The sequence below is a fragment of the Anser brachyrhynchus genome, assembly GCF_964034855.1.
Source record: "Anser brachyrhynchus genome assembly, chromosome: Z".
NCBI classification, from domain to species: Eukaryota; Metazoa; Chordata; class Aves; order Anseriformes; family Anatidae; genus Anser; species Anser brachyrhynchus.
Window position 1 is genome coordinate 44,272,803 of NC_137697.1, and position 19,413 is coordinate 44,292,215.

The 19,413-nt window shown below is 38.6% G+C and overlaps 1 protein-coding gene across 3 annotated transcripts in view; it reads right to left on the reverse strand.

Moving 5' to 3' along the window:
• Window positions 1-13,121, reverse strand: part of ADAMTS19 (ADAM metallopeptidase with thrombospondin type 1 motif 19) — a 164,181-nt gene extending 151,060 nt beyond the window's left edge. The window contains exons 1-2 of one of the 3 annotated variants that reach the window (XM_080575091.1): window positions 12,681-13,121; window positions 11,103-11,713 (exon numbers count right to left, since the gene is read on the reverse strand). In XM_080575091.1, coding sequence (XP_080431217.1) covers window positions 11,103-11,713; window positions 12,681-12,765 — 696 coding nt within the window. In that variant the 5' untranslated portion in view covers window positions 12,766-13,121. The other 2 variants (XM_080575092.1, XM_080575096.1) reach the window with 2 other exon arrangements.
• Window positions 13,122-19,413: the final 6,292 nt, after the last annotated feature.

The window sequence follows — 19,413 nt, forward strand, 5'->3', positions numbered from 1 at the left end:
AGAAATTACTAATATTGTACAAGAAAGTCCTTTTGCATAGGTAAGTATGTCTAGTCCTAGAGAAAGCAATACCTATGGAAATCTATCACATTTGGAAAAATGCTTGCAATTAAAGACTAAGTGCTTGTAGAGACTCGATGCTTGTTTCTTTAGAGCATTTTGGTGTAATATAAGTAACTTCAGCACTTCTTGAGGTAAAACTAAAAACCACTTTTCTGAAGTATGAATCAAATTGCTGTACATTTAGCTAATGAGACAGAATTAAACTTATTTCTTTACTGCAAGCCTGGATACAACCCCATCAGATGCTACAATGATATTTTAACCAGGTAAAAATGTAATTGTAAATGAAGGATGAGTACAAAACATTCCACACTGAGCATCATGCAGGAGATGTAAATGGGAAGTATCAGCAACTGTGTAACTAAGCTACATTAGATACTACACCTAGCCTAGTACCACAAAGACCAAAGCATGGGATCCATATTTAAATTGACTTATGGGTGTGAAACATTCAGATAGTGCATACTGATGAACTACCATTGTTCAAACCCATGTGTTTTCATTGTAGCCACAGAGGGATGTGGCACATCTATTTTGGTTTTGTTACGGGAGCAGGACTGAACTGCACTCAAAGACTACTTAGTTCAAGGCAACACTCCACAAAGCTCATTTTCATTCAAATCTACAATCTGCCAAAACTACTAAGTGTGGAAAACAGAAATTCAAGACAGGAAAATATACTTACGGGCACAGAACTATAATTCAACAAATCAATTTACTCCATCTATAAAATAAAATCGTGCTTAGACTTTTATATCTCTCTGCAGAGTTACATGAATCCAGAAGTGGTGGCTTAAAGAGAAATAAATAAGACTCTCAGAATTTCTTATCATTAATTAAAACTGCTTAACAAAGTTAAAAATATGTAGAAGACATAACTCTATGACTCCTACCCAACCGAAATTTGTACCTTTTTTTTTTCCCCAAACTTTGAGTAGTCTTTCGTTTTATACTTCTAAGCTTTGATTCTCCTTCCCTATCCTGGGGTGGAAAAATATTTAATTTCTAGTACCCCCATGAAAGGAAGAACAGTAATGATTTTGCAAAACCTATTATTTTAAAAAAAAGGAAAAAATGCGTTTTGGAAGAAGAACTTTTTTTTAAAAAAAGTTAGAGAGCTTGATCTTACATGCAGAAGAATACAAATGTTGAGTAGAATGGAGTTTTGATATCAGCATATTAAACCAAGTAGCATTAGTGTGAATGGTCACTTTTAAACAAATTTATCTATATGGAACAAAGCAAAAGATTTGTCACCTGAAATTGATAATTTAAGGAACTGATAATTCCTTAAATAAGAAGGAATAATTTTCTTCCATTACTTCTAATGCAAAGAGTTTTGTGTTAGAAACCAAACCGAACCAAGAGACACAAAAAAATTTGTTCTTATGCTTCTTTAGGTAGGTTGCTATAGAACAAAATGGATGGTAAGACAAAAAAAATCAGGAAACACACTAGGACTATCTTCCAGTAATTGAAAAACTTAGTATGTATGTGCATAATTGTATCCATTTTAACCTATAAACCCTCTTCTACTTCTAACACCCTAATGTGCATTACTTAATGCAAGTAAGCTCATTAGGTAAAGAGCAAATTAAGCAAGACCACAACTAAACATTGTCCTTAAAAGTATTTGTACAAAACTGGCTGTATGCTCCCTGCACATGCCAAGAGTAAGAACTCAGCCTCCACCCACTGCTGTACCTCAGAATAACAGGCATTCAGCTTTTTCCTGTACCTTACCATGTCCCTTTTTTTCCTCTGTCCCTCATTTTCAAAAGACAAGTGAAGCACTTCATAGGAGATGCCTTGAAGCAGAGATATACCTGAGTTTCCAAGGTTATAATTTGATTGCCAGGCTAATCAGTGCTCACATGATGAAAAGAGCACTGAGGAGCTTAAGCAGATCTGAAGAAGAGCTTAGTATTTTATTTAAAAGATGGCACTTGCTCTAGCCATTAGAATACTTGAACACTACAAGCCAGCACCCTCTTAAGCCCAGAGGACATAACAGGATATTCATATGGTACTGAATCACAAAAGAGTTGTTCTCAGCTGAATTAACAACATCACATGCAGTAATATCCATATTTTCTTTAATACACTGCTATCTAAATAAGCTTGACCTGACTTGACCCAGTTAAACTTCTGACATCTAATGAGAACTTAAGGTAGCACAGCTGAGATCATAAAACACGCATATGCAATTGTTGGAGAATAATCACACAGAAACTAAATCACTTCACAAGTCAGTTTTGGGCACATTTCTACATTTTTGGATGCAAAACTCATTCAGAAAATAATTCTGAACAATGTACTCACAGACCCAAGAAAAACATTCACAGCACGGTCTTCCAACAGATTTTACTTGTATTCACTTACGTGCAGATACACGTATTATTAGTAACTAATGTCACAATATTGATTTATCATATGTATACATGGTTCTACAATTAACACTAAAAAAAAAAATTAGTACTTCTTTGCTTTTCTATGCCGTAACTAGAAGTGATAGAAATAACTGAGAAAACCAGATTGTCCAGGCAATGACAGTTTAACAATAAAAGGTTAACTGAACTGCTAATACAACCCAGATGTATATGTGATTTTAAATCTAATATAGACATTTTGTGCTATTGATTTATAAAAGTTTGACCAACTGCTGTCTGGATATGCAATATAACTCACATATGAGCATGCTAAGCATATTTCACACTATTTCCATTACATTCCTGCTTCTGCTAAACAAGGAGCAACCAACCACCCCTCACATGTCCCTAAAGTCATCAGTGAGAGACCTGAATAAAGCAGGGAAAGGCACACACTCTACAGAAGAACTTTTACAAACATCCCACTCTCCCCCAAAATTTAATTGGCTTTCACTCATCCCTTTCTTCTGTCTTTATCCCACAGCAAAGAGAGGTGTGCATCACTCCTGTGCTACCTCCACAGTTCCACAAACTTGTCCTCACATATCATCAGCTACCAGCAACACCATAAAGACCTCTCTTACACTCTCTCACACCAGATACTTTCTATTGTTTCCCTTTTATTTCCTAGCTCCTCCACTTTTAATGGTATTACATCTTGGAAATCATGGATGCTTCTGTTTTTTTCCCATCACAACCTATCATTAACTACCAAAATTAATTTCCGTTCTTGCAGGTCTGAGGAATTCTTTTTTAAAGGAAAGACAAAAAACTGTTCTTAAAAAATAAAAAATAAAAAAATGCAAGTGTTGCAACACAGAGAACGTATGCTCACTTTAAAAATCCTGACTCATTTGCTATAGAATATGCAACCGGTGCACATGAGATATGGATAAAAGTCAGTGAAGGACTTAGAGAAAATACCAGTATCACCAGCCTTAACAGACACAGCTGAGAGAGGCTCAGTGCTCTGCTACTCTGCCTCTTCCTTTCAAAGCAGCTACATTCAAATTATAGAGTGAAAACTTTACTCATTTATTTAATGGACTTACCCATTTTTGTGATGTAACATCTCCCTTCGACGTCTTGCCAACTAACCTTTATAATTTTATATTTATTAATTAGAAGGGGTAGAGATCTTGAGTGACTCATAAAAAATCTCTTTTTTTTCTTTTTAAATAAAGCTACACTGGAGATAGCATATTTCTCACTTCTAATTATGTCTTGGAAATATATTACAAAGAATGTGTTTGTATGGAAACTAAGCAACTTAAGAGAACAGAGGGCTATTATGAGCAGGATTGGATCACAAATCAAACCTGTCTCAGGATGGAGTGATTACATGATTACAGAAGAGCTCTTAGAAGGAGAAATGAATCATAACCACATGGTCTGTGGCATCTTGGCCCAACATCTCACATACCATGTCACAGCATTTAACATTAAAGGAAACAAAGATCTTTATAGTTCAAATATAGTCTTGGCCCAAATCAAAACTGATTTTCTAAACCTTGCTTCTCTGTATTAACACTACTATTCCTATGTTTAAAAGATTTATCCTTATTATCAATTAAGGGTTCTCAGATACACAAAACAAAAATCCACCCAAATGCTGTTTCATCCAGAAAGGTAAATATCAATAGCAGAAGACTGCGGTCTCAGAACTCAAGAAGGAAAAGAAAAAATTTTTAGTCCTTTATCTTTACATAGATCTTTGTTGGTTTGTATTTCTTAATGATGCTAATCAAACATTTAAAGTGATGCCATCTGCAGTTCTCATTTTCTTTATGGAAAAATAAAAATGAACAATATTTAGTAGCTCTGTTTGTAATTAACTTGCTGCTCAGGTAGTATAAAGCAACGTTATAAATAGCGCTTTGATTGTACCTATATGCCAGTTATTCCAGCTGGTCATAGCCACAGTCTTGGTTTTAGTTTTCTATGGCTTCTCTACTTTTTTTTTTTTTTCATTTATTTTTCATTAGATGTTCAAGGTGAGATTATGTTGATGAGATTTTAATATAACAGAGACGTTAAACATAACAGGTACGGTTGTGCTGGAGGAAGGCAGATCACTGCCTAACCATGCCGAAGTGGTCTCACATGAACAACCCTTTTGAACTGCCATGTTGGACCAGACTTCTGAGTGGCCTAGCTGCCCTCATCTCCTCTTTCCCATGGTCATGCTGCCACATACCTCCACGAGGAGCAAACCTGACTTAGATTCAACCTGTGTGTTGAAAGAAAGGGCAATCTTCCAGAAGCATCACCATCCTTCATCTGTTCTTCTACCACATGCAGAAGTGCAAAACCCAAATTTTGGTCTAACATTTTATTTTTCCAGGTTTGTTTCTGTTTTTCTGCAAAGAAACCTACTTTTGAAACAGATCAAAGCTGTTTTCCATTCAGGGCTGACATTACCACACATGCCTTACCTAGTCCATCTATATCTACTGATAACAAGTTTGATATTGCTTATTTAATGAGGTTTAAAACACAAATAAAACATAGCAAGTTAAAGTCAACTAAGCAAAGCTGTGGGAACCTGTGACCTCTCCATAACAGATAATTACAGAGTACCCTCATTCACAATGCAATACTAGGCAGACTGTGTAAGTAATATTTTAGCATTTTAGATAGGTAACTGAAAAATTAAAAAAAAAAAATCTAGTGATTTCCCACATCCTTTTGTCCTGAATTAGCCCTATTTTCTTTTTATAAAGAGGGGATCTAAACATATAATTTATTGCATATCTGTGTTATCTCTTTCATTTAAGGATCCCAAGAAGCTGGATGTCTAGGGTGCAGTGTATTCTTTATTTTATCCTGGCAGCTTTCGGTACAATCTCATTTAATTTTATATATCCTTCTTTTGCAACGTCAAACTTTAGCCCTTATTATATCAAATGGACCATGTATATTGCTAATGATCTTTCTCTTTCCCTTTCTCTAAAAAATTATTAGCAATCTCTGTGCTCAAAAGGGAACGTGCAGAATTTTAGGACAACAGACATTTTCTTTATTTCATTGCTATCATTCCAGTACAATTTCATTTTGCTTGTTCTGAGACAATTTGCAAAGTCAGACTATTCTCAGTGGTTCAGCTTTGTAGAGACTCTATTAAGTGTCCTGAACTTACGAGCCTCGTGGGTTTAGAGTATCTTAAAACATCTATACCCATCTATGCATCTTCATGTGTCATTCTCCTGGTTTAAGTTAATACTACTCATCTTCAAAACACTATTTTTGTCAGAAGTAAAAATCTGATACATTTCATGTAATGGTGCTTCAGATTTGTTCAGAATCCTATAAGTACCAAATAAGCATTCCATAAGCTAAAGATGTCGCGTAGGTTTTTGTTTTGTTTTGTTTTCATACCCTAATTTGTTTCAGTTTTATTGTAAAATAGGGCATTATCATCAAAACATCTTTGTTAACATGTCATCATGCAATGATAGTTGGCATGTCTCTTCATGATGCAGAACTACTGATACCCACTCTTTTGCAGTCACTGGCACTATTGCTACGGACAGCACAGCTATAGTAAATCTGTGATTACTTGTCTATAATCTACTGACCAGATTTTGAGATATATGGTTTTGAAAGGCAATGAGGACTTAAAAAAAAAAAAAAAAAAAAAAAAAAGACTGATAAGCACCATACACTTTCTACAATGGGCCCTTTCTTGGATTGGATTGGAGATATGGCATGACTCGATCCCACTCAACTCACTGGGAAAATGCACATTACATTCCATTGTAAACAGTATTTGACATTAACTTTTCAAAAGGGATTTAGATTACCATAAATATACCCGTGTACATTTTGCATTCTTATCCAGTGAAATTATTGAACCACACAAATGAATTTCAAAGCTTCTCCCTTATAAATTAACCCAATGTAGTTTAGTAGCTGTCTGTTTAAATAGATCTCCATGCAGGTTCTGTTAGACAACCAGCTAAGCACTGCAGTGAACAGCATAGCTGTATGGAGCTGCATTCTCCTGTCCCTCCTCTGTGTAATGTTTGCTCCTGTTTGCATTTCCTAACAGTCTAAACATTGCTTTAAGTATGACAGAGAAAAAAAAAAAATTAAAATTCTTTCTCTACATAACTGTTCTCTATTTCTTGCAGACTGCTTCAGTTAAAGGAACAGGAAGAAGAAAAGGAAAAGGGAAAAGAAGGGAAAGGGAAAAGGAAAAAAAGACACTGGTGAAATCTCTGTTCATCACCTCCTAGTTACAGAGTACTATGTAAGCAATTCAGTGCTAAGAAACAATGGTATTAAATGTCTCTCTGAAATGAAAGAAGTAGGTGATAAAGAACACATTTGTGGTGTTTACAGCTGTCTTCTGGGAAGTGTAGTGAGACTACTTCAACTTCCATGCTAGGAGCAAAGCAGATTGCTGGCAGAACCAGTAGCCAAATTTCTTAATTCTATGCCCACAGAAAGCTTCTGCTACAACATGCTCTAAAAGAACCACCAGTTGTAAGTTGATTTATATTACCAGTTAAAAATAAAACTGTTCAACAACATATTTTTTTTTTTCTTATTTCAGATATTATGGCAAAACACAAGCAAGCAGTAGAAACAACTATTTAAATAATTAATGGTCTCGTTCTGCAGTTCATCTCTTTCACAACAGCAGTCTCACTGGCATCAGCAGGGCTGCTTGCATCCTGGTATTTGCCTAATGATGAACAACAAGCAGGCAGTCAGCATACAGACGGAGAATTCTTGGAAACTTCTCCTTATTAATCTTCCCACAGCACCAGTATAGAAGCCCAAAACATACTCAGCAAATCCCACTGAGCTACAAAAGGATGTAAAAACCCCAAAGTGTTTTACCAAGGAGTTGAAAAGGGCTGTCAGCATTGATCATGTGAGCTCTGAGATTACACTGAGGTTACAGAATCAGAATCACAGAATGGTTTAGGTTGGAAGGGACCTTAAATACTATCCAGTTCCAACCTCCCTGCCATGGGCTGGGACAACTTCCACTACACGAGGTTGCTCAATGCCCCATCCCGCCTAGCCTTTGTTGTTGTTGTTGTTGTTTTTCGTTTGTTTGGTGTTTTATTGTTGTTATTTATTGTTGTTGTTGCTGGTTTTTAGTTTGAATGTTATCAAGTGATGGAGTTTCTTTACACTTCATATGCATATCGTCTTTAGTTTGATTAGAAAATATCCATCGTTTTATGTTTCCTTCATTTCACAAGATAGGTTGTCAGATGAAGCCAGTGTTGACAGACAGAATTTGATTTGCAGTTATCTTGGGGTACAACTCTCATTTTCACTATAATAATATTGATAATAATATGTGAATAATCATATTCACGATTAACATATGTTACAATCCCCATTATTATGATCCCTCCACACTGCCTTTGACAAATAGCTCAAGAAAAAAAAAAAAACATATCACTGAAGCTTTCAAGAACTGTTAAGTAAGAAATATGGGGAGGCTTTAATGTTGTGCTGTACCTTACATACTCCACCCAACTGCAACCAGTGAACTACTCAAAATACATCTAAATCCCACTCCAAGGGGAGAAGGTGCCTAAAATATCTGTAAGAGTATTCCTCTGTCTTTCTGCCTAGAAATTAGAGGTCCATACAGACCTTTTTTATATTTCCTCAATGTCACTGGCATGTCAGGCCTCTCCATGCCTTACCCATGAAGCTGGAACCACCACCAAGATCCTAACTTGGATGGCACCACAATTTTATCCAAGTGTTTTTTTGTTGTTTTTTTTTTTTCCTTTTACTGAAAATGCTGTACCTTTTCAAAAAACTAGCCCTACCGCAAAATTTCCCATCAGCTATGCATTTGCATTGCCATGTATTGTATCATGGCAAACCTTTTCTATTGGCCTTTACCATTCTTCAGCCTTCCTCCTGTGTATCACAGTCACTGTTGTCTGTCAGTCTACAGTTAGTTTGCTTGCTAAATAAATAGATTCACTAAAAGGCTACTAGCTTCAATGCAGAAAAAAAGAAAGCTTGAAGTTTTGTTGTTAGAGACTGTATTTTACACTGAAAAGAAAAATTGATGAGTGGAATCTAAATGGTATAATGTGTCTTATTGCTCACTTCTTTGGTTTTGCAAAGTGTATGCAGTCTTGCAACCCTAGTTCAAAGTTTGCAAGCTTTTGAAATGAGCATCCATGTAAGACATTCATACTATGTTTTCTCTGAAATTTCATTATATTTAAAATGGAATTTAAATCGTAATGGAGGTAACTACAATAAAATACTTGTAGGGTCAAGTTTCAATGGATTTTTATATCTTAAAACAAAAAATGTAGTCTGAACTATTGCTTGGCTTTTCTTGCAGGGAAAGGGCTAAAGGAAGCAGGATGGAATATGCAATGTATGTATGATGTTTTTTCAAGACTCTTGGAAACAGAGCAACTTACATATGTAATAGAGCCCATGCAATGACTGAATAAAGAATGACAAATAACTTAAGATTTGTTATGACAACTTTTACATAATAGCACTGTGCAAATTTTTAACTATGTGCCTGATGAAGCAACACTCTCGAGAAGAACAGCTGCTTAACCATTTCACTGCAAACAAGACTAGGCAGTTGACGATCATGACAACACTGGTCAACATCAGCAACAGTTTTCAATTTTATTTGAGATACATAGAATAGCATTTGTATTTCGGCTGCAGCTTTCTGAATGGGGAACATGATCTGAGCATGTGCATGCTTAGATTGCTGGTAGGCTGAAAGTAATCTGGTACTCCTAGGAAAAATCTGACTGATTCAAAAATCACTAACAGGACTCCTAGGGCACTGGGGTCTACTTAAACAGTGAGTATCAGTTTATAAATCAAGTCAAGGGAGTTACAGATACACAACGATGTACATCATTTTTGAGCAGACATTTGTGATAATTATTTCTTACTACCAATTTATTTGCAAAGATTTTCTCCAACCAAATTTTACCCACATATAATGTAGAAGAAAGTAAAATTCTAACCAGGAGTACAGAAGTGAAATGCTTTTGCACAATATAAAAAGCCTTTATCTGATTGCTTCCAAACCACCCTCAGTTGACTTTCAATATTTTTCTCCACAATTAATTCTGCTACCATGATTTGGAAAATTTGACAAAACGTCAATAATTAGATGCCAACCACTTAGAGCTGTGTGAAACTTGGCGGTTTCACTTTGCAGGAGTGCAGGCAAATATTTTATTTGGTGTCAATCCATATATGTTCCCTCTCCACCACTTTCAGTTTGGGTTTTGAATAAGTCCAAACAGGCAAATGAATAGGCAGTCAAAATTTCCACATTTTACCTGGTCTCACTTCACAACCATGCAAATAAAAACCAGGCAGGCATATCTTCATGAATTAACAATGGAACAAGTTAGAAGTTAAAGTTTGGAAAGAAATACAAGAAATTATCTACCATGTGATTGTGGAGATTTACACGCAACCACCACCAAAAAAAAGAAATACAAGCAAGGTCGTGACGACGTTAACCCTCCCTAGCACCATTACTCTTTGTATTCTATATTCTGTAAAGTGCTGCAGGCGTGTGTATTTATGATGCTATATAAAGGCCCAAAATGAGAATAATAGTAATAATAATTGTTTTTGTTTTAAATCCTGCCAGCATTTTACATCATCCCAGCTGTTCTCTACTCCTTCCATCCACCCCCGAGTATCATGGGATTGCAGCTCACTGGATCACCACTGCTGTTGTCAGTGTGCCCAATTCTGGTCTTTATCTGGTAAAAATCAGGAGTGATCTAACAGAAATTACAGCAGGTGAAATTTTCTTTCAAATAGGTGAGGTAAAGCCAAATGTTCCTGAAGGAAAAACTATACAAAAGGTCTGACTCTACTGACGTTTCTGTTGATAACATATTCATTGTGCACTTCAATTGAGAAAAAGGAAGGAAAGGAGGGTATGGAGTCCCAAATCCAAGTAACTATGGGTACTACATGTGGGGAGAAGTTGTGGGGTACTGCAAAAAGGACAAAGGGATGAGAGAATTGAAAGAAAAGAAAGAATGAAGATGAGAAGGCAGACATAAGATATTGGTAGAAATAGGAAAGACAGAAAAGCCTGAAATCTGAGATGTACAAGATAAGGAGGGGGACAAAAATTAGAATGGTAACTTCAATATGGGATGAAAATGAGGAAAAAGAGTTTTATATATATACTGGAGAAGAAATGATAATACTGGGAAAAAGGAAGGTGAGTGAACATGGCGGGTAATTACAGGTACATGCTGAGGACCAAAATATAATTAGGGATATAGATGAGAAAAGTTGAAGGATGAGTAGCATTGGAATAAAAAAGAGATAAAAGGAAAAAAGGCATGGAACTGAGAGACAAAAGTTCATCTGGAAATGCAACAAAGAATGTCAAAACTTTACAGGCTAAAGGCAGAAAGGTTTGAAAAAAAATTATGAATGGGTTAAAAAAATTACAAATAGCAAAATGGTTAAAAATAAGGATGAGTAGAGGTATGACCCAAGAGGATATGAAAGAGCTCAGGAAGGAGTTGTGAGTGAAAAACAGCAGATGAAGATGACACTGGGATGGAGACCTTGGTCCTGCCCCTGAGTGCAAGGTCATCTTACCAATCCACCACAGGTGCTGAAGGAAGCGAAGGAGCCCGGGTAGCGAAGAACAGCACCGCTGTAGTAACAAGCTCTCTCAGGCTGCAGTTGTGCAGCACCAGGTGGGCTTTTGCCATCTCCCCCAAGCCGTTCCTCCACAGCAAAGCCAGGAGCCAGGAAACGGCTGTCCCTCTTGAGCAGCAGGTAGAGCTCCCGAGCAAAGGCTGGGATCCTCAGCAGCACTTCATCTCCATCCTCGGCTGGAGGTGGTGGCGGGGGGGATGGTGCTGGTGGTAACTGAGAGGCGGCACCGGACCCCTGGGGCAGGGGGGACCAGTGGTAAAACTCCTGAGACTCATACTCATCCTCAGTGTCCTCTTCTTCTGCTGCCTCCCCCGCAGCCTGCCCCTGCCCCTCCACCGAGGAGGAGACGGAGCGCACTTCCCGAGAGCTGCCCGCCACCAGGCTGGGTGTGATGGGGGCGCTGGGGGTGCTGCTCCGATTCCCACAGCTGGGGTCGGCGCTGCAGCCGCCCCCTCCACCACTGCCGCCCGCTGGCTCCTGCTGGCCCCTGCTCCAGAGCGCAGGGAAGACAATCTCCCACTCCTCAGAGTCTTCCGAAGCATGGAGACCTGCGGGAAGGCCAGCAGAGGCTTTAAATGAGCAGGGCACCCAACAGCACGCAGTGCCAGCCAGAAACCTGCGCTATGCCTCCCATGACACACTCCTTTGGGCTCCCAGCCTACCAAGCACACCACCCAAAACACAATGGGCTCTGTTTGGCCCTTCCATCCTGACCTTAGATAGAGCAGACGGGCTAGATGCTAGATGTCCCTGTGCCTGTTCAGGGGGGTCTGGGACAGAGCACTGTCCTGGTTAACACAGAGAGAGAGATGGCGCTCAAACTGGGCAGAAGGTGTGTTTGTGCCAGCAGCTGGGTATGTTCTTTGTGGCCATCACCTCCATGCAGTAAGTTGCACAAAACATTCTTCATTTAGACAGAAAAGTGGCAACTCTTCCATAGAGTTCATATATATATATATATATATATATATATATATATATAAAAGCAGGGAAAAGCTGAGCCAAAAAAAAAAAATTTTTGAAAATTTCAACCTTGCTCTCAGCACGTTCCGCAAAACCCGCCGATTTCAAAAATGTAGCCAAATGCACTCGCTCTCCACAGCTACACGCTTGCGAGTGCACGTACAAGTGGCAGACGCGTGCACAGGCTGCATCACCAGCACTGTAACCAAACTCAGCTACCACTAATGATGCCTGTGCACTATGCGTACCATTATCACAATTTAACCAAAACTCGCGGCGTACTTTTATTATATAAGAGCGCACACAGCCCCACCGGCCTGAGACACCGGGCGGCTTTACGCGCATCCCCAGGCGCTCGGCAAGCCGCACGGCGATGACAGGGCTGCTGCTGGAAACCCGCGTCTCCCGCGCAGTGGGTGACCGCCGCTCGCACGGGACGGGCGCTGCCGCTCGGGCGCCCAGCAGCGGGCAGGCACCGGGGGCTACTGGCACCGGGGGCTACCGGCGGCTGGCCCGGGGCTCGTCCCCGCAACGCGGAAGGCGCGCACTTACCTGCGGCCAGCCCGCTTGACAGCACGCACAGCTGGTAGAAAACGCAGCAGACGCGGCTCAGGCGCATCCTCCCGCCCGTCCCCATCGGCCCCGCTGCCGGCGGGGCGCCGCGGGCCGGGCCGGGCCGGGCCGGGCCGGGCCGGGCCGGGCCGGGCAGGGCAAGGCAGGGCAGGGCAGGGCCGGGGAGCGAGCGCGGAGCCCCGCGGAGCCGCGGCCAGCTGGGCGCCGCGGCACGGGCAGCGCAGGATGCGGAGCGCCCGCGGCGCGTCCGCGCCTGTGCCTGCGCGCGCGCGCCCGTGTGCGCGCGTCCGCGCGCGAGGGAGCGAGGCAGCGAGGCAGGGAGGCAGCGAGTGCAGGCAGCGCGACCCCTCCGCGCACACAGCGCCCGGCGGCGGGCGGGCAGCTGCGCCCCGGCGGCGGCGGCGGCGACCGCGCTGCCCCCGCCCGCCGCTCGCCCCCACGGGGCGGGACGCGACAGGACCCGGCCCGCACCGCCCCGGCACGGCCCCGCCCCGCCCCGCCCGGGCGGGCACCCGGCGCCGACCCCCTCAGGCGGGAGGCTCCGCGGGCACCGGGACGGGGGCGAGACCCCGGAGCCTCCCGCAGCCCCGGCGGGTGCAGGATGCCCGCCTCCCGGCTGGGCGCCTCGCACCCAGCCCGCCTGCAGGCGGTGCCTCCGCTCGGGAATGGCGGGGAACCGCCGTTCCTGACCATTGTATTTTATTTATTTTATTTTATTTTTATTTTATTTTATTTTTATTTTATTTTATTTTTATTTTATTTTATTTTTATTTTATTTTATTTTTATTTTATTTTATTTTTATTTTATTTTATTTTTATTTTATTTTATTTTTATTTTATTTTATTTTTATTTTATTTTTATTTTATTTTATTTTATTTTTATTTTATATTATTTTATTTTATTTTTATTTATTTTATATTATTTGTTTTATTGTTTCATTTTATTTCACTTTATTTACATCACATTATTTTATATTATTTTTATATATGTATATATATATATATGTTTTCATACTTCTCTTCTAAGCTCCTTTTGCCCGCACCACGTAGCCATTCAGGGAAGCCCAGCCCTTCCCACCCCACCCTTCCCACCCCAACCCCAGTCAGCAGAGGAGTGATTAAGTGAGGAGGCGAGCAAAACCTTTAAACACACATCTAACATCAGCATGAGCTGCAGAAGCAACAGGTAAACAGCTCCCTTTATAAGCCGGATCTCTTATCATAACTTCTACTGCTTTACCTACTGTTGGTGGTGTCTAAGGTGACTAATATGCCTTAGGGGAAAGCAGAGCACTCTACAGTGGAGAGGAAAGCCATCTGTGCTGTTAAGGGCAAGCTATGAAGTTGCAAGAATTCCTCCTAAAAGTTAGATGTTTAAAATGAGAAGGAAAACAAACAAAAATCACATGTTTGGGCTCCAAATAAAAAACACATTTAGACTCCACAGAAGCCAAATGCATCTGGGGTTTGCACTCTGCTGTCTTCAATAGCTGCTTGAAACCTATACGGCATGGGTATGTATTTTCGGCTACCTCCAAACACTATTTTTGATTAGCTGTTTGATTTTATGGGAAACAAGTTACCACAAAATGGTCCTTTTATGGCAACTGAGCCAACTTACAGTGAACAAAATCAGAAAAGCTTTGGAAAAAAAAAAAAAAAAAGTGACATTTACCTCAACTGTTTAAGAAGAGAGGAGTTTTTCAGAGTCTGCAAACCAGTATTTGTCAGATAATTAGATTAACTTTAAAATCCATTTTAACTGATGCTTTGTTTCCCAAGTAAATAACCATGCTAATTTACATTGTAATTAGTTAATAGGCCCAATACTGCAAATTTTCCACATCCCAAACCCTCTTTACAACTGTTTAGTAAATACTGTAAGATACAGCTTATAAACTCCTATAAAAATACTACTTCTAATTGTGTTTAAAAAAAAATGAATAAATACAGAAGATAAAGAAATACACTGAGAAAATATTTACTTAAAGTGCATACAGTTATGTCACAAAAGATTTTAAAGGAAAACCACCAGGAATAGGGAAAAAAGATATGTGTGTGCACATTTTTAAATTGTGAATTGTAGTAACTGTTTTCAGTCTGCTGAAGTTTGTCCCTTTGGACCAAATTCTGCTTCTCTTATTCACATATACAGTCTTGCTAAAAAGATGAACTACTTTTGTCAGTAAGGTAGGCAGAATTTGGCCCTTTCAACACAAGCGGCAGGGGGTAAAGAGACTGTAAGAAGCCAATTGAGAAAGACTTTAATATATTTGACTTTATCACCAGTCAAAAAAAAAAAAAAAAAAAAAAAAAGGAACTTTTCAAATCAGGCTCTAAATATGAATACAAGGCAAGCTAAAGTCAACGTTTAGAGCTGCAACAAATTTCTGTAGCTCCTTTTATGTCTACTTTTTATCGTTTCAATAGTTAAAGTAAAAATATAGGGGGAAGTTCCCTATGTTTAACTTTGGGGAAAGTGCACTATAAAACAGAGCCCCTACTGGTGTTCATTAGTTCTAACAAAGAGTCTGGTCATAGGTTAATACTGGTAGACGGTATTGTAGCCCAACACATGCTAACTGTCGTCACTGTGAAACCAGTGCAGAGAAGTCTGAAAGAACAAGAATTAAAAGAATAAAACAATGATTTCATACTGCACTTACGTTGCAGAGAATAATATTGTATCCACATGTACCATACAAAAGACATTTTATTTTGTTAATCAAAAAGCTACCAAAACTCTTTGCAAAATAGTTTTTTGTTTTACAGAATATATTACATGCTGGCTAGAATTAACTCTGCATTTGTAAAATTAGACAAAATACTACCTTCAAACTCAGTACAGAACAATTCGAAAAGATACATTTAGTTTCCTCCAGCAGATCCCTAAAACTCCACTTCGTATCTGAAAGATCCAGGCGTGCTGGCATTCTGAGAGACCCATGGAGGATCGCAAATACATTAAATAGAGAATGTGTTGATTTGTAAAGTAGAACAATGATCCAGACCATCTCACTAACATGAGAAAAAAAATTGCAGAAAATGAGGTAAAGCATATGTACTCGTCAGTCCTTCCTTATTAAGATAAATCAGCCTAATTCTGTTGAAATCAATGAAGATTTGGCAATTTCCTCTCTTTCAGTCCTCCATGGCAGTAAACTTGCAGAATTGCACTGTCAGTCTCTTTGGGACTGGCAGGGCAACAGCCCCCTCAGGCCCCACCAGAGGCTGAGGAGTCCTTTCCTCAGTGTGCCACAATCATTCATGATAGGAACCCAACCACTGGTGACATCACATAGGCACCTCGAGCCAACTTTTGGAAACACGAGTATTTTTCTTCATCTTTCACACAGTGGCTTTATTTGAATCTGTGCTGTAGTTACTCTCTTACCTTTATCTGAATCATGTTAGCAAGGGCAGAATTTTCCCCCAGCTCGTACTGAATCTGTTTCAGTGATTTAATTCTAGGGATTAAGATAAGTATGGGCAAATCATACTTGAAATGTCAGCTCCTAGACGTACTGACACCACCATCAGTCAGAGACTTTCTTTGGTTTGTTTTGTTTCTTTATTTAATCATCTAACTGTAAAAGCTATCAAGCTTATACATACAAAAGTGATTTAAAATTACCTCAGCTTTACAATAAATACAGGATTGCCTCAAGTAATTGTTACCAAAAAATCCCCAAACCTTTAATCCTCTTCACAGGGAAATAGTTGTTAATTATTTGTGCATATGCTTTATATATATGTGATTGATGATATCATTGATTTTTTTTTTAAATCTTGGAGTACATTTGTTTCAAATTTTTGCAACTTAACAAAATATGCTAGATCAATGGGAAAAAAAAAAACTATTCTGTTTTGAATGGTGCTTACTACCTTAAGGCCACATATCGTATGACCATTCAGATTAGAAACAGAAACTCACATCTTCCTGTTTCTAGGGTGCTTTTCAAGTGTTATCTCAGTATAAATAAACTTATGACAAATGCAGATTGAACTAATTTTTTTATTTATTTTTTTTTAGCTGCAGGAGTTATGTGAATCAATGCAATTTTTCTCCACTTAAGCGTAAATGAAATGTGTTTTGTTTTGTTTTGTTTTTTTCTTTTCCATTTTAGAAAATATTGTACTGTGTATCCCTTGAACTGAACAGTGGATTTCCATTGCCTGTTAGCTCATGGACTCTGAATGTTTAGTTTGTAATTCTATACTGCTATTTACATGCTCAAAATGAAGGGTTTATTTAAAATGTATGTATTTAAAACCACTTCAAACAACTCTTCAGCAGATCTTCCTTCAGAGCAAATCTCACAGTTGTATCTCAACTCAATGCTATGATCAGACGACCTATGGAGTAAGACGTGTGTTGAACTATTGTGAGCTTAATACCTTTTCCAGTTTAGAGCGCAAAAACTTTGAAAGTGCAAAGCTAAGCTCATAGCAGTTCACTGCTATTATGTTGCTCCACCAATTCATATGATCCTACTGAGTTTAGGTAATTCAGCAAAATTTACTCTAAGTCACAGTCATTACGCTGTGAGTTATTTCAAAAAGTCATATTGTAAAATTGATCCAGATCTTTGTGGGTGGTACATATGAGTTAAAAATACACTTACAACTCACTATTTGTATAGAATGTTTGGCAGAGTTGTCATTCAACCAGAATAGACTTTCACAACTCCTTATATTGTCTCCTTTCCCTTCGTTTTTTTTTTTTTTCTCAGAAAAGCTGTTGCTTGGCACTGACATTTTGATGGATAGCTCAGTCTGCAGTGAGAAGGGTGCCAAAGTATTCAAGTTGAAACCACTTTAAAAAGAAAGAAAAAAAAAACTTTAAAAAATATACCAAGGCACTTTCTATGAACCTGAGTCCCATACAACTTCCACAGCTAAAATGTCCCACAAAGAGCATCCATGAATCTCTAAACTGGGAATCATCTGTCATGCAAATATATTACTTGATCAGTAATGGGGCTAATTTAGAGTGATCAACAAATAGTTCCCATTTTTGGAACATCTTAAAAGAATAGGGCTTCAAATTTGAAAGCTTCAGGTCAACAGTTGGAGAAAACTATTACTGAACTATTACTATACTATTAATTTGGGAAGAAGCTTTTCTATAGGAGGCTGAAATCAGACCTCTCCCTCCTGAACATTAAAAAAAAAAAATAAGCCAATACAAGAAATAACAACATATTACGGTATTAATATTTAATATCTTTAAATATGTTAAGAAAAAAAAGAATACAGATTACCTCCTCCAAATTTAAACCTATGCTTGTGAGTACTGAACAATTTAGTAAAGTTTCTTTTGTACATAAAAGATGTCAAAGCTCTGCTTGATTTATTTCAATATAAAAAGGAAATCCATCAACTTTCTGAGCTTTTCTTCAAATTCAAACAACTTATGAAGAAAATGTTTTTGCAGAATTTTCAAGATCGTGAAAAGAACGTTCTTGTGAGTTTCTTCCTGATTAAAAAGATAGCAAGGGACAGCTTAATTTGCATTTAAGTAGATAGCTGAGAATTGTGAACAAATAAACAGTCAAAGATATATCTCTCATCAGAGAGTAGGTGAAAATAGCCATTCAGGACCTTGTGTGGCTTTGGGAATCTCATAAAAACCATTTCCCTTGTCAGTAAAAGCACACTTAGTTTGATTCTGAAACAATTTTTTTGTTTTAAAGAGTTAGGTGGAAGATGATAGAAAATGCAACATGGGCATAATAATAAAAAAAAATAGAAGCAGTAACAGTTTAATTTATCTATCCTTTATACCTCCGTCCTTCATAATTTCCAAACTCAAAATCATTCTAAGGGTATATTTGATACGGACACTAGTTTTTAAGAGCTCTCGAGGTTGCCTTTTGAATCAGATCTTCAGTAAGAATTAAGGTTCCAACACTTCCATGATTTTTATGCATGCCTGAATTTAAATGAAAATTACTTTCAAGGCCAGTGCCTGGAAGCTTAAAGTTGTTGTATTATAGGTGCTCTTGCAGTCTTGTTCCAGTCTTTATAAAACGCTGCCTGTATTCAACACCATGTACAATTTACCATTGAAAGCAGGGTATTGCTTTCACTAACATAGTGCATAAAAGAAATGCAATAGCACAGACTACTTATGGAGAATATGTTCACAGGAGTCATTAACACTCTGCATGGTTCTTCTTGACAAATACATTTAAATATAATACAAGAAGGGTATCTTAAAATAAGCAAGTATAAAACACTGTTTACAGTTTTAGCATTATTTGTTAATGCATATAATACCTGGAAATATTAGCTAATAGGACAGAGTAGATTAATTGCATTATCATTTATTTATAAAGAGAAAAATTCTTAGCTCTTCTTTCGTTCTTCCTGTTCTGCCAGAGCAGTAAAAATAGAGAATAGCTTGAGAGCCATTCATTCTCATAGTGGAAGGAAGTCTCTCTTTGAAATAAATGTTGAAACTGAAAACTCTGCCAAGCTGTAAGAGCAAGTTAGAACATCAAAGAAATTTTGAATGATCAAAAATGGCAGAAAATCTGCTTCCTGCAGGAAAATTATCCCATAAGGGACCATAGTGTTCATTTTTAAAGAATTTGTAGCCCCTCCTAATTTATGTCAGAAACAAAGGAACTTGACTGGGCTACTTCATCCTCTCCCTACCTGCATGTCCCACATAAAAAGGAGGTGGGAGCTGCTGAATACAAACTGT